Raw genomic sequence first — 13209 nt, forward strand, 5'->3', positions numbered from 1 at the left:
ACGACCTATTTTCAATGCCCTGGCTGAGGGAAGGTTCTCACCCAAGATTTGACGGTACATGGCTCCGTCCATCGTCCCTATGATGCGGTGAAGTTGTCCTGTCCCCTTAGCAGAAAAACACCCCCAAAGCATGTTTCCACCTCCATGTTTGACGGTGGGGATGGTGTTCTTGGGGTCATAGGCAGCATTCCTCCTCCTCCAAACACGGCGAGCTGAGTTGATGCCAAAGAGCTCCATCTTGGTCTCATCTGACCACAACACTTTCACCCAGTTGTCCTCCGAATCATTCAGATGTTCATTGGCAAACTTCAGACGGGCATGTATATGTGCTTTATTGCACAGGGGGATCTTGCGGGCGCTGCAGGATTTCAGTCCTTCACGGCATAGTGTGTTACCAACTGTTTTCTTGGTGACTATGGTCCCAGCTGCCTTGAGATCATTGACAAGATCCTCCCGTGTAGTTCTGGGCTGATTCCTCAACGTTCTCATGATAATTGCAACTCCACGAGGTGAGATCTTGCATGGAGCCCCAGGCCGAGGGAGATTGCCAGTTCTTTTGTGTTTCTTCCATTTGCGAATAATCACACCAACTGTTGTCACCTTCTCACCAAGCTGCTTGGCGATGGTCTTGTAGCCCATTCCAGCCTTGTGTAGGTCTACAATCTTGTCCCTGACATCCTTGGAGAGCTCTTTGGTCTTGGCCATGGTGGAGAGTTTGGAATCTGATTGATTGCTTCTGTGAACAGGTGTCTTTTATACAGGTAACAAGCTGAGATTAGGAGCACTCCCTTTAAGAGTGTGCTCCTAATCTCGGCTCGTTACCTGTATAAAAGACACCTGGGAGCCAGAAATCTTTCTGATTGAGAGGGGGTCAAATACTTATTTCCCTCATTAAAATGCCAATCAATTTATATTTTTGACATGCGTTTTTCTGGATTTTTGTTGTTATTCTGTCTCTCACTGTTCAAATAAACCTACCATTAAAATTATAGACTGATCATTTCTTTGTCAGTGGGCAAACGTACAAAATCAGCAGGGGATCAAATACTGTTTTCCCTCACTGTACATGTAGATGTATACACATATAGAGATGCATGCATGCACACTGATACATACACTCACATATATATGCACACACACATGACGAAGATCTCCCATTTAGCCTTAAAGAGACTGTCGGATAAGCGCTGTTATCGCACGGAAATTTTTTTAACACCAATCAAGTAAAATTTGTAACATCCAAAATATAGCGCATCACAAACTGTTCAAATCGAATCCCTCATATCGCACTCTCGTATAAGTGTACAACTAAAACAAGTAACGAATGATTTTGGTTACCTTGACAAAACCGATAAAAAAATGTGATGAACCTGACATATTCAACAAGTGCAATTTCTTCGCCCTTTGAGAATTTAGCAACAGGCAGAGGGCGGGGAGAGCATATCCCCAAAGGCCTGTGACCCAGGGTGTTGGCGGGGTGGAGTGTGGGGTGGCAGTTAGACGGTGTGTGTGGGTGGCACACACGTGCGTGCGCAGGGAGATGAGACACGAGACGGTGCCTCGCCCAGGGTGCCATCTCTGGACGACACCCCCGAGTCCCTGGCGTAGAACAGTCACCGCCACACAGAGAAACCTTGCAGAGGCCCAACCGGGCAGAACTGTTAATAAACTCGCTTAGGTACACATATGTTGATGAGGGCCATGCGGCGAAGACGATCAGACACGCAGTTACCTTCGCTCCAAAACAACAACCTCCAATACCCATCGAACAAAGACGGCCACTGCATCGCACGCTTTCAGATGCGCTTCTGTGGCCGTCTGGAATGCTCTTCCCTTCCGATATTAGGAAGCCACTGGAGCTATGCACTTTTAAATCATCTAGATTTAAAACTCGTGTTTTTATAACTGCTTTTTGTGATTAGTTTGTTGGCCTTGCCCTGCACCTTCAATTAGTATGGTTGGCTACGTATGGTGCGAAAGAAGTTCAACATACATACAAGACCCCTCCAGTTAAAAAGCCCTCAATCTCACCTCCCCGCCAGAACGTTCCACACATTACCCCTAATCAGTACCCCCCCCCCACTCAGTGCCGAGGCGGGGTCAATCATGGCCACGGTGGACGACACAGGTACCATCGCCACCGAGACTTTCATGAAGCGCGGCGATGCAGTCTGGATAGAGGAGGATGCCCACTCCGGCCGCCTGTCATCAGCGAGCGGAAACGTTCCGATGGGTGAGGGAGGTGAAGTATGGGGGGTTGTAACCATATTTAAATTCTTACACGTTAATTTGTTACTTTTTGGGCTGTCATGAAGCAACGACATTGCACCGTTATTTATTGGCATCACGGCTCAATCGCCGCCAAAGCCGGGTCATGAGCTTGTCCACGCTAATTCTGGGAGTGCAAAATGTATTATTTGTTTCGTTTTTATAAGGGTCAGGAAGGGAGATTGCAATAATACTTGGGGATGGGGTTAGTTCGGATTTGCTCCCTTGTCTCATAAAAAGTCCTCTCCCGTGACAGCATCTTGAGAGACAAAATGTGATTTTTGATCCGTCAACGGCTCAGTATACCGATAATTAAACTAGAGCGTGGGTGCCAATGTCTCTAAATGCGTGTTCGAGAGCGCGCTCGTCAGTGTAGGTCGGTGCACACGCTGGACTGTGGGACGGAGCGATCGCACGTGCAGCGGTCAGCACGTGTAGTTGAGCGGCCGCGGCGTCATAAAGCGCGTGACCATCTCGGCGGTGACGCTGCGCCGCCGCTCCTGGTGCGCCGCCACCAGCGGCTGCAGCACAGCGATGAGCTGCTGCTTGAGCTCGCCCGTGAGCATGGCGCCGCTCGTGTAGTCCTGCACCCCGAGCGCAGTGGGCACCGCCGTCAGCCCCAACGCGTGACGACGACAACAACAACAACGCTACCTCAAAACGTGGTGCCATGCACACGGAACGGCCGCCACCGATCATGCCGCACCGTTCACAAGAGAGCCAGACCCGGCGGTGTAGCGTGGTTGGCATGTGCCTCGGTGAAAGAATAAAATAGGGCGCCCTGATCAATTTCTTTCCCTTTTCACAGCCCAGGTACAGGTCCCCTCTGATACATGGACCCCAGTGCAGTTGCAGCACCTGCACACTCGATAGCTGCACCAATGGCCGCCCTGCTTGGCTTGCATGATACGTGTCGTAAATGTGGACCAGAGGCTATGGCTGTGGCTGTTTGCCTACTGCTTGCCGTGTGGCACGGTTGTAAGGGATTGATGGTGTCAAGTTTGGAATGGAATGCCAAGCATTATTCAAACGACTGAAAGCCTGAGGTGATACTTGAGCCAGGCTGATACAGTTAGGAATAAAGATGGCTGAATTTACAATGCTCCCTTTCGTGTCTCTAAAAAGGGAACACTGAATTTGGCACCGAATGTATGAACCCCGCTGGCAGCCGATGCTGAAATGAGACTCTACGTTGGTGAAGCCAGGAAATTACAGCTGATCTTTATGGCAACATAATCGATCTCCCACCCACTAGAAAAGAGCTGAGGTCAACAGAATGGCGGTAGCTGCAGAACCATGACAATCTTCAACGGCAGTAAACTATCTAAACACCAAACAAATTTTTTTACAGTTCTTGCATATACAAATTTGGGCTGAGTGTCCAGGGCTCACATGCACTTCCAGCTGTGATATCACTCGTGTGCTACAATTGTGGTCCTGGAAGTCACTTTATATTTTTTTCCTCCAATACACAGTGCATAGATTTCAACTCTGGGTTAACCCCATACATTGAGCAAAGCTGCCACATGGGGTGTTAAAAGCAGTTTTTCAGATTCAGTGTACACGTAATTGGTAAACTGGCAAGAGTAGGCAGTTGTAATTCAGAAGTTGTGGTTTCAGGTGACAAGGAAACACAGGGAGCCCACATCTCAATCGATACCAACATGGCCAAAATCTTTGCCATTTGCTCCACCTGCTGTAATTATACAGAAGAGCACACGAGATCTCGTTGTGGAGGGCTCTCACATCTCCACTACGGGCAGCGTCTCAGGCGACGGAGAGGATGCACCGGCCGGCGGGGCGATGGGGGGTGCGGTGGGGGGGGGCGGGGGGGGGGTGGGGGCGGTGCAGGGTGGGGGGTGCGGTGGGGGGGGCGGGTGGGGGGGTGCGGTGGCGGTGCAGGGTGGGAAGGTTGAACTCGCCTTGCGGATTTGCGCCAGCCGCTCGTCATCCTCCAGGAAGAAGGTGAGGTACATGTAGCACACGTCCACCTCCACGTTCCCACCCAGCTTCCGGTGCTCTTCGATCGTGTCGCGGCCACCGGAAAACGCGTGCTTGTTCACCTGCGCACACGGCGGCGTGGGTTACTGCCAGCCCAAGTCATCGCGCGACGATTATGTCACCCCACCACGGCACATTGTCCAGGTGCGTTGCTGTGACTGCAGGAGTGAGTGACGCTATTTGAGGCAGGGCTCACCTCTGTGATTTTTTTGGTTTTACAAGCATGGACACATTTTTACTGCCTCATTATCATCAACGACGATGACAGCCGTTGTCCTCTGCTCACTAGGCATGCGAGCATGCGTCAATTACAATACATTTCTGCATACGCAATGCACGCATCAAATCGCCCAGGTGTGCATTAATTGTTCACGGTTTATGCAGATGACACGCTGTTACATTTAGGCCAATGGAGCAAAACTTAACAAAACGAGCTGGAGCATATGAGAAATTATCTAAGCGAGACAGTAAAAACGACACGGGACAATGTGACAAGTCAGCAAATCGTGGAGATAATAGAATTCTTACAATGCCTGGTGCCGACTTTTTTTTCTTCCTCCTGAGCAAATGGACAACTGGTCGAAAACAATGCCCCTTTATACTCTTACTGTATCCTTCGTTCCACTGTGTACAGACCAAGCCTCTTCAATGCCTGCGGGGCGTACGCCCACGAGGAGCAACACGCAACAATGGATGCATAGCCCGGCGATTAGCAAACAGGCAGCTGCCCCCAATGTGGTAGTGGTGGTGGTGGTTTTTTTTGGTGCATTCCGCATTCCCGTGTTTCAGGGCCGGTGCCTGGATCTAGCCGGGCAGCTCTGTCAAACTGCAGCCCGCGGACCTTGCTCTTGATCTGCTTGGCCGTGTCGGTGAGGAAGATGGATGAGTTGGGGTCGCTGGCGCTCATCTTGGTCTGCGCGCCCTGTAGCGCGGGGAAGAAGCTGCAGTGCAGCAGCGCGGGTTTGGGGTAGCCGATGCGTGGAGCGACATCACGCGTCATCCGGAAATACGGGTCCTGTGGGAGTCACATATGCATGCACAAAGACAAAGATCCTCTGTATAGTCGTTTCTCAACCAACTGTGCATGCAGCTTGTGGCTGCTGTGCTTCAACGCTGTTTCATTACTCTTGTCACACGTCAGATCATTCTTGCCATTCTTCTGTAACACTAAGTCTCAAACAGCTCTATACATATGCGGTACAGCTGTATAGCCTAAACAGATTGTTGCAAGTGCTGCTAGCGAGCACCTGTCAAGGCCTACACGGCACACGAGGGGGTAGGTGGCCAGCACCATGCCCGGCGCGCACACACACAGCTTGAGTGCAGTTTTGGAATTGGCGGCGTTAGCAGTAGTACACTGCCTCAGACATTTCATTCATATTCAGCAAGGTGAAAAGCCGAAGAGATTCATCATCTATTTTACAATAAACTTGGATAAAATCATCGTTGTTACATAAGTTTGCATGTATATCCCTTGTGCCAAGACACTGCTGGTGGAAGTCGTGCTGTGTTCCTATATAAGACCCCTCCCTTGATCCCTTGACCATCTGCCCGACCTGATCAATGCCGCACGGGATGAGGCACTGCACGTCAGTCCGGCCACCAAAGATGTGAGGGAAGGAGCTGCTGAAGGAGGGAGCTGCCTGCACAGCCGGGAAACTGATCTTACCTGTGGAGACATGAGCACCAACATCATCATCATCATCGCTACCACCATTACAAAGTATTACCAGACACCATCAACCGATGATCATCACCACCATCGTCACAGTATCGCCGCACTTGCATAATAAATACCAAAACACCACCATCACCAATACCACCATCCAAGTATCAACTTCTTCTCGAGACAATCATTATCAAATAATCACCAGGCACGCTATCATTACTCCTGCACGATTAACACGGCACCATCGCTGTCATCAACAGCAGCATAACCAAGCACTCTATACCACGATCACTGTCAGACAACCACCATCTGTAACAACACCACTACCACCATGACTGCATATCAATATGGGTTTTTGCTGGAGCTGATTTACTTGCGTAGGGTTCTGAAGTGTTAGTTTTTCTACTCGCAAATTACGACAGCTGACCCCACTTTACCGATGCAGTCGCTGTCTCCGAAGCCGAAGATGCCCTTGACTTGGTTGAACGTCACGTGCTTCTGCACCTTAACCACGTTCATGTAGAACTCTTTCGATTGCCTTTAAAGGAAACACACATGCATTTTACAGCAACAATAAATAAACGCACAATTCACAATCAAGAGATATAGTCTGCGTTGATTAGTGGAACCTACAAATGAATAAAATAATATCCTATTCCAGAACATGGCCAATTCTTCACCAGTCACAAGTGTGCTCAAGAATATTTGGCCACCTTTTCTGAGGCTCAACAATTTCTCACACAGTCCAAAGAGCCCTAAACAACCATGGTTGCCTCTAAAACTAACATGCTTAGCATTATAGTCAAAAAAATACACTGCTCTGAAAAATATTTCCACCCATCAGAATTTTAGAGTTGCCCATGCGGAGTGGTAATGGGCAAGTTAATTAATGGGAATGCCCATAACCACATGTGGGAGAAAGGTAACAGATAAGGTTGAGGTTAATGTTGAGGCTCGGGCTACCAATTAGCCACATCACTCTTTCATGTACTTCTGGTGGAGGGCCTCTTCATATGGTGCAGGTCATGGGGGTTACTTTACCATACGTCACCACGCGGCTCAGTGTGGCTTGGTGAAGGTGGGGAGCACAGACACTGAAGCAGGAGAGTATAATCATACACTTTGCTGTACTGCTCTCTGCTGACCAAATCACCCAGAATGATCGAAATTTTAAGAAGCTAAGCAGGATTTGAAACTCGGATACTACTTCTATGGGTGACCACCGTGAACAAAATAGGCATTTTACGGCTGCTGCGGAAAGTGTTATTTTCATTAGGAGCAGCAATTCAACCGATGAACACACTGACAATGGAACAAACTTTCCCTTGGCTAAGACCGTGTTCAGCAAATCGCCTCACCCCATATACTGCAGGTCGGAGAAGATGAAGGTCTTGTTGATGTCAAAGCCACATGCGATGATGTCTCGGCTGTTCTCGTGAGCGAGCCTGTTCGCTTCCTCCAGCTCCATTTCCTTCCACAGGTATTTCTCGTCGTCCGTCAGCTGGATGACCAGTGGAACGTTGAACGTTTCCTGCAGCCACCTGCCAAGGACAGTCGCCGTTGCCTTCACTCATTGGCATGCAATGCTCTTAGAAAAAAAGCATTACTTTTACTCCCGCCCAAGTGCTATGCAAGTCCTGAGAGATAAGAACCAAAAGTGCTCGTCAAGAACTGTGGTTTGTTACATGTGAAAAATAAACTATTCTTTAAAAAACAATTGCTATTTTTGAAACGGCCAAGGAAGCTCAGAGGACAGTCTGCAAATGACACTGCCGAGATCCTAGAATTGGATCTAGGTTAGTTTCTCAAGGGTGGTGATTTCATGATTTCTAACCATCATATAATAATTTCAACTTGTAACATTCTCAGTATTCACTCACTCTCGAAGACAAAGAACGACTCAGAGGTGCGTGGAGGAACCACAAACACGTAGGAAGGAAGTGACAAAAGTGAGCCAGTGCCAACAACTGCCTCTATATATTAAGGTGTAATCGGCCATTTAACGAGTGCTTCCATCTTGACTTAAAGCTTTCGTGACTGCAGGAATTCAAAGAATATGAGTATTTCCATGTGGGAGAAACCCCACGTGTGTGAGGGGAAAAGAACTATCCCATATAGACGGAACAGGTATAGTCCACATTTTTTGCTGTACTGCATTCTCCTGGAGAGCAAGGGTACAGCACTTCAAGGCTCGCAGGAAAGGAGTATTACAACATGTGTGCAATCCACCAACCCTCGCCTCCAAAGTGGTGATCACAGGCATGTGCCACCCCTGCCCAGTGGTTTATTATTATTATTATCAGATCAAACAATCATTTTTTTATGTGATCGTTGTTGTAGAGCTTGTGGAAAAGTGCTCCCTACTGTGTAACCACCTCAGTTCCTCTTTTTAACAGTAATATCTCGTTTCTGTTTGTGTGCATACACGTCATCTGCCAGCGGTCATACGGATCAAGCGATGTGTCCAAGCAGAGTCCCGGTCACGTACTGGGTGAATATGAAGGAGATGAGGTGGCCGACGTGCATGGCGTCCGACGAGGGCCCACGCCCCGTGTACAAGAAGAACGGCTTCTTGGCCTCGTACGCGTCCAGCAGTTGGTGCATGTCCCTGCGAGGGGTTAAGACTGAGGTCAGCGGTAATACCTGCGTTACCCATTTCGGATATTTTCTGTGCCAGAAAACTTCGTTGTTTTGCTGCTCTCATTTGCGAGCCGTGTCAGCACCGCTGCACATTCGGATCGATTGAGGTTCACAATACGGCTTGAATTTCAAAGCATCATATTACGAGGTCTAATAAAAATGAGGCTGTAAAGCAGAAGTCATGGGTGCGCCTGCACAGGGGCTGGAACCCCCATCATGACAGCGCCAGTACCTGTGTGAAAAGAAGATGCCTCGTCGCAGAAAGTGATGCGCCTGTTTTCCAGTGACCCGCTCGATCCGGTCGATCAGGTGCTGGTCGATTTTACTGCTCCCGAAGTTGACTGACAGTGGAATACAACCAACGTCCAGTAAGAGAACGAACATTTAACCAATACGGGCAAAGTTTTTGCATGGTGGTAGTGCGCAGATGTGGTGGCGTACACCCGTGCTCGATCGTTTTGAAAGAGAGAGTTTGATCCATCACAAAGATTTGTGAATCTCCAAAACCCGCTGGGCTGTGAAGTGACTAAGAGATGGTTTCACAGCAAGTAGCTTTTTGAACCTTTGTATGCACCTCTGAGTGCTATCTCCTTATAGGCTTGTGTTTTTTTTTCAAGCTTTCGTCTGTGATTAAACCACTGGTGTGCCGCCACACCTCTGCCCCACCGCCGGGAGCCATACCGATGAGTTTGTCGTAGTCGATGCCCTTGGCGCTGGAGGTCTGCACATTCCATGGGTCCACGTGGTCTGTCTGCGCTTCCTGTGCAGCGGTGTCGCTGGGGACGCAGTCGGGAGCCTGTGCGGCCCCGTTGGCAGCCTCGTTCACCTTGCCGGGTGGAGCGCCAGCCTGGTACTCGTGCCCCGACGCTCGCTTATACTCCAGCTTCAGCTCCAGCAGCTTCTGGACTGCTCCCTTGACCTCATCCTGGTGGTGAACCATAGTGGCAACAGATACAGAGCTTGGGGTTTTGTCGAACTGACACTGGGAGGAATTGAATGAAGCCCCCTGTTCAATTTCCCCTCCAATCAATGGGCTTGGGTGCAGTTGCACAGCCAGCACACTCTACAGCCAAACCACTGAACTAATGATGTTAAAAATGGAACCACCATAACAAATACACTTTTTTTGTTGATTTAACATCTACTTAAATTCGTTGATCAACAATCACAACTAGCATTATTGCCATCCCTCTTAAAGTCAAGAAAACATTTTAGTGCAATTATTTTAACAAAATTGCAACAACAAAAAACTATTTATATGAGTTGTAGTTTGCAATATCCAACATTTTTCTATATGTATCATAGTAATTAAACTTTATGCGAGGGTTTGAGTAAAAACATACTCTGAATGTTTGATTTTATGTAAGAGGGAAATCGGGTCAAACTGCATTTTACAAATAATCTTGCACTGCCCACGCATTTCCACAGGATACACGGCTGGGGTTAAGGGTGAAAAAGGTGAAAAAGCAGTCTGCTCTTCCATGCCTGGGGCAGCCAATTGATAATCCATTCAAACTGTGGCGTTTACACTCCATCTTGCTCTTCTCAAATGTCACCATGTCAAATCATGCAAAGCCAAGCTGGGTTTATTTCTGGTAAGTACTTGTGTGGGTAAAAACCAGTACTTTCAAGTATTGTTGTATACATGGTTTCCCCTACACGAAACCAAACATGCATGAATGGAATTGGCCAAACATCGCATTGCAGCAGGACTCTCCTGGAAAAATACCCTCAAGACTCGGTGATAATTTTCTGCGTGAATAATTGTCATTAATATTAAGTATGCAGTAAAATTAGTTAGTATTACCTCCCTTAACATGGTTTCACATCCTCGTCAACCAATGCCAAGGCAGTCATCCCATTGGAAAGATGAGGAGCCTTTTGTACCTTCCATCCTTCTTCTCTTGCCTTACCTTCTGTGCATTCTGTGCCTTGAGGGCTCTCACGGCCTCTCCCTGCTCCGACACCCGCTCGTAGAGCTCCCCCGGGGACAAGTCATGGGCCGCAGACATCTCGGCCAAAACGAATCGCTGCGTCTTAGGAGCTCCTGTCAGAATATACACAGTGCATGTGTCAATGTGTGCTGGAATGCGTGTGCACATTAGTATGTATGTAGGGTGTGCGATAGTGTAGCGGGTATCACACTGTGCTACGAACTCATTTACCAGAATTCGATTACCGCTCACGACCAACATCAGTGACGAATATCTGAACCGGTCCTGGGCCTCCTGTAGGTAGTACCTTGTGCGGTGTGTAAATGCCACCAATAGAGAGACAAAGACGGCCAGGCGTGGCGCTGGCCACCCACCCCCTCGTGTGCAGTTCCGGCCTTCAAAGGTGCTCGCTAACAGCACTCGCCCCAAAAGTCTGGTAAGGCTATACGGGGAATCTTTGTCTTTATAGGGCGTGCCCAGATGTGTGGGTCATTGCTGTCGGTATCAGTTTTTATGACCGACACCCAAGTACAATTCCAAACGTCACTCGCACCTGACACACAACCAATTCATTGCGACACTTCTAAAAGGGTCGCTTAAGGTTATCGACTGCCATTCCGTCACCTTGCCTAACTATTCTAGAACCGACAGGACACGCGTTTCTTTATTTAATGAGCCAGCACAGGCAGCTTTGTTTTGCATTACCTGCACCGCGTTACCATATGGTACAGTCACGCGAGATTCTATCCCTGTGGCGTAGCGATGCAAATTCCCTCGATCAATAATTGTACAGTTGGCTGATGTTTCGGCCAATTACTCAACATATGCAGTGTCAAAGTTGTCATATCGCAAACAGCCTTCACATTATTTATGGACGGTCATGAATTTGATTACATAGCATTGAGTGGGCATAGTAATAGTTATTCATTTTGCGGACGAACATGTTTTGAATAGAATGCGTTAACAGTGCTGAATAATTGACACGTGAGTACAGTGGATTTGAATTGGCATTGTATACGAATAACATTTAACCGACACGTGGAACAATTTCTCATTGACAACCATTAACGTTACACTTAACCAACGAGTTAGTAATTCATTTAAGTCAACACTTAACACAATTAAGTCAACACACCCAGGACACGACAACCCCGACTCCGGCGCGGCCTACGCGCGTCGTTATGGGAGTGCTGCCGGGGTTGGGGCGCTGAAACCCGGCAGTCGGACTAGCCGAGGTCGGTCCCCGTGCCGGGGTCCCGGGGAGAGAATCTTTGTGCCCTTGGCCCGGGGTGAATCCCCGTGTACTTCGCGTCCCCGCGTCCCCGTGTCGCCTCTCACCGCTCTCGATCGCCCGGGAGGAACTCTGAAGGCGGCGCTGCTGCTGCTGCTGTGGCCCAGAACGCCAAAGCCGGCGTCTGTCTCTGCTTGCGTCAGCGGAGTTGAATCGATTCGATGAATCGCGTGGGACGGACACCTCCAACATCGATTCGATTCTCGGGCTCCCCCAGGCAACTCCGTTCGTTACTCTTTGGTTCTTTCGGTAAAGTCGCGTCGAAAGGAAACAAATTAAGTAATAGAATACGAAGTTTCGATTGCAACACGAGCAAACATAGTGAACTTAGAAATACAATGCAATACAACACAGAGAGTCTGCTAACACAACAGTCAACACCCTACCTGGTTGATTACGTTCTTCCAAAGATTGCTAAATTTGAGAGAGAGACGAAACACAGACACGGGGACACACAGACAGACAGACAGACAAGCAGAGAGAGACACAACATAGACACACAGAGAGAGAGAGAGACACAACATAGACACACAGAGACCCAACGCCTCTGTGTCGAGGCCTTAAATGGAGAGAGGGGGGGTTGGGGCAGAGAGAGAGGTGGGTCTGCTGGAGCAGAGAAATGAGCATCTCAATGAGAGAGTTGTGTGGAAATCCATCCCACGGTGGCAGGGGGAGAGAAAGACCCAGCAAGTCTGGTACATTTTAGAGAGAGCTGTGTGGAAATCCACCACCATACCTCACCACGCTGGTGAAGACTGAGTGTGTAGACATTGGAGCAAAGCACAATTTAGCTATAGACGTTGTGGCATTGTTGTTTTTTTGTATCGCACTATCAGTGTAGTAACAGTGCATTGTTGGGCTAGCTAATTGAGGTTGATACATTTTACATACATCGAGAGATGTTCTGATACATCTAATGGGGTGTTTTTTCTCCAGAACACTATTTCCCAGATGGGCAGCTACTGCAACACAGCGTGTCCCTTGCTGCAACAGCCACGTGTACACGCACGCGGCTCCTGAAAATCCCCCCATTGGAACCCAGCATACATGTTGTACCTTACGTGGCAATCATCGCCCCCTGCCGTGACAACTTAGAAGGACTCCTTCTGACACTTGTGTTGCCTCCGAAACGTCGTGATTTTTATTATTATTTTATTTTAATTAATTTTAATTTCATTTTTTACCTACGTGACTTTACCGAAAAAACTAAGAGTATGGAACCAGGAGACTTGGTGTAAGGGTGCTTCAGCCAGAAATTAAATATGCACTTTGTGCAGAATGATTGATGTTTAAAAGCCGATTTTAAGACCAAGGCAGTCGGCCGAATTTGCTGCTGACCACACACACCATGCACCCTTCTCCTGTGCTATGACTGCTGCAATTGCCCCAACGATGCATCAGACTGA

The 13209-nt window shown here is 48.4% G+C and overlaps 1 protein-coding gene across 1 annotated transcript; it reads right to left on the reverse strand.

Annotated features, from left to right (window-relative positions):
• Positions 1-1190: 1190 nt before the first annotated feature.
• Positions 1191-12010, reverse strand: WARS1 (tryptophanyl-tRNA synthetase 1). Its single transcript, XM_078596307.1, has 11 exons — positions 11851-12010; positions 10492-10625; positions 9260-9503; positions 8811-8919; positions 8427-8546; positions 7297-7479; positions 6376-6476; positions 5826-5938; positions 5111-5284; positions 4191-4331; positions 1191-2852 (listed from the first exon to the last, which is right to left on the reverse strand). The coding sequence occupies exons 1-11, from the start codon at positions 11993-11995 to the stop codon at positions 2694-2696; spliced, it is 1623 nt and encodes a 540-aa protein (XP_078452433.1). The 5' UTR covers positions 11996-12010; the 3' UTR covers positions 1191-2693.
• Positions 12011-13209: the final 1199 nt, after the last annotated feature.

The sequence above is a fragment of the Lampetra planeri genome, chromosome 7 (genome assembly GCF_965212315.1).
Source record: "Lampetra planeri chromosome 7, kcLamPlan1.2.h2, whole genome shotgun sequence".
Taxonomy (NCBI): domain Eukaryota; kingdom Metazoa; phylum Chordata; class Hyperoartia; order Petromyzontiformes; family Petromyzontidae; genus Lampetra; species Lampetra planeri.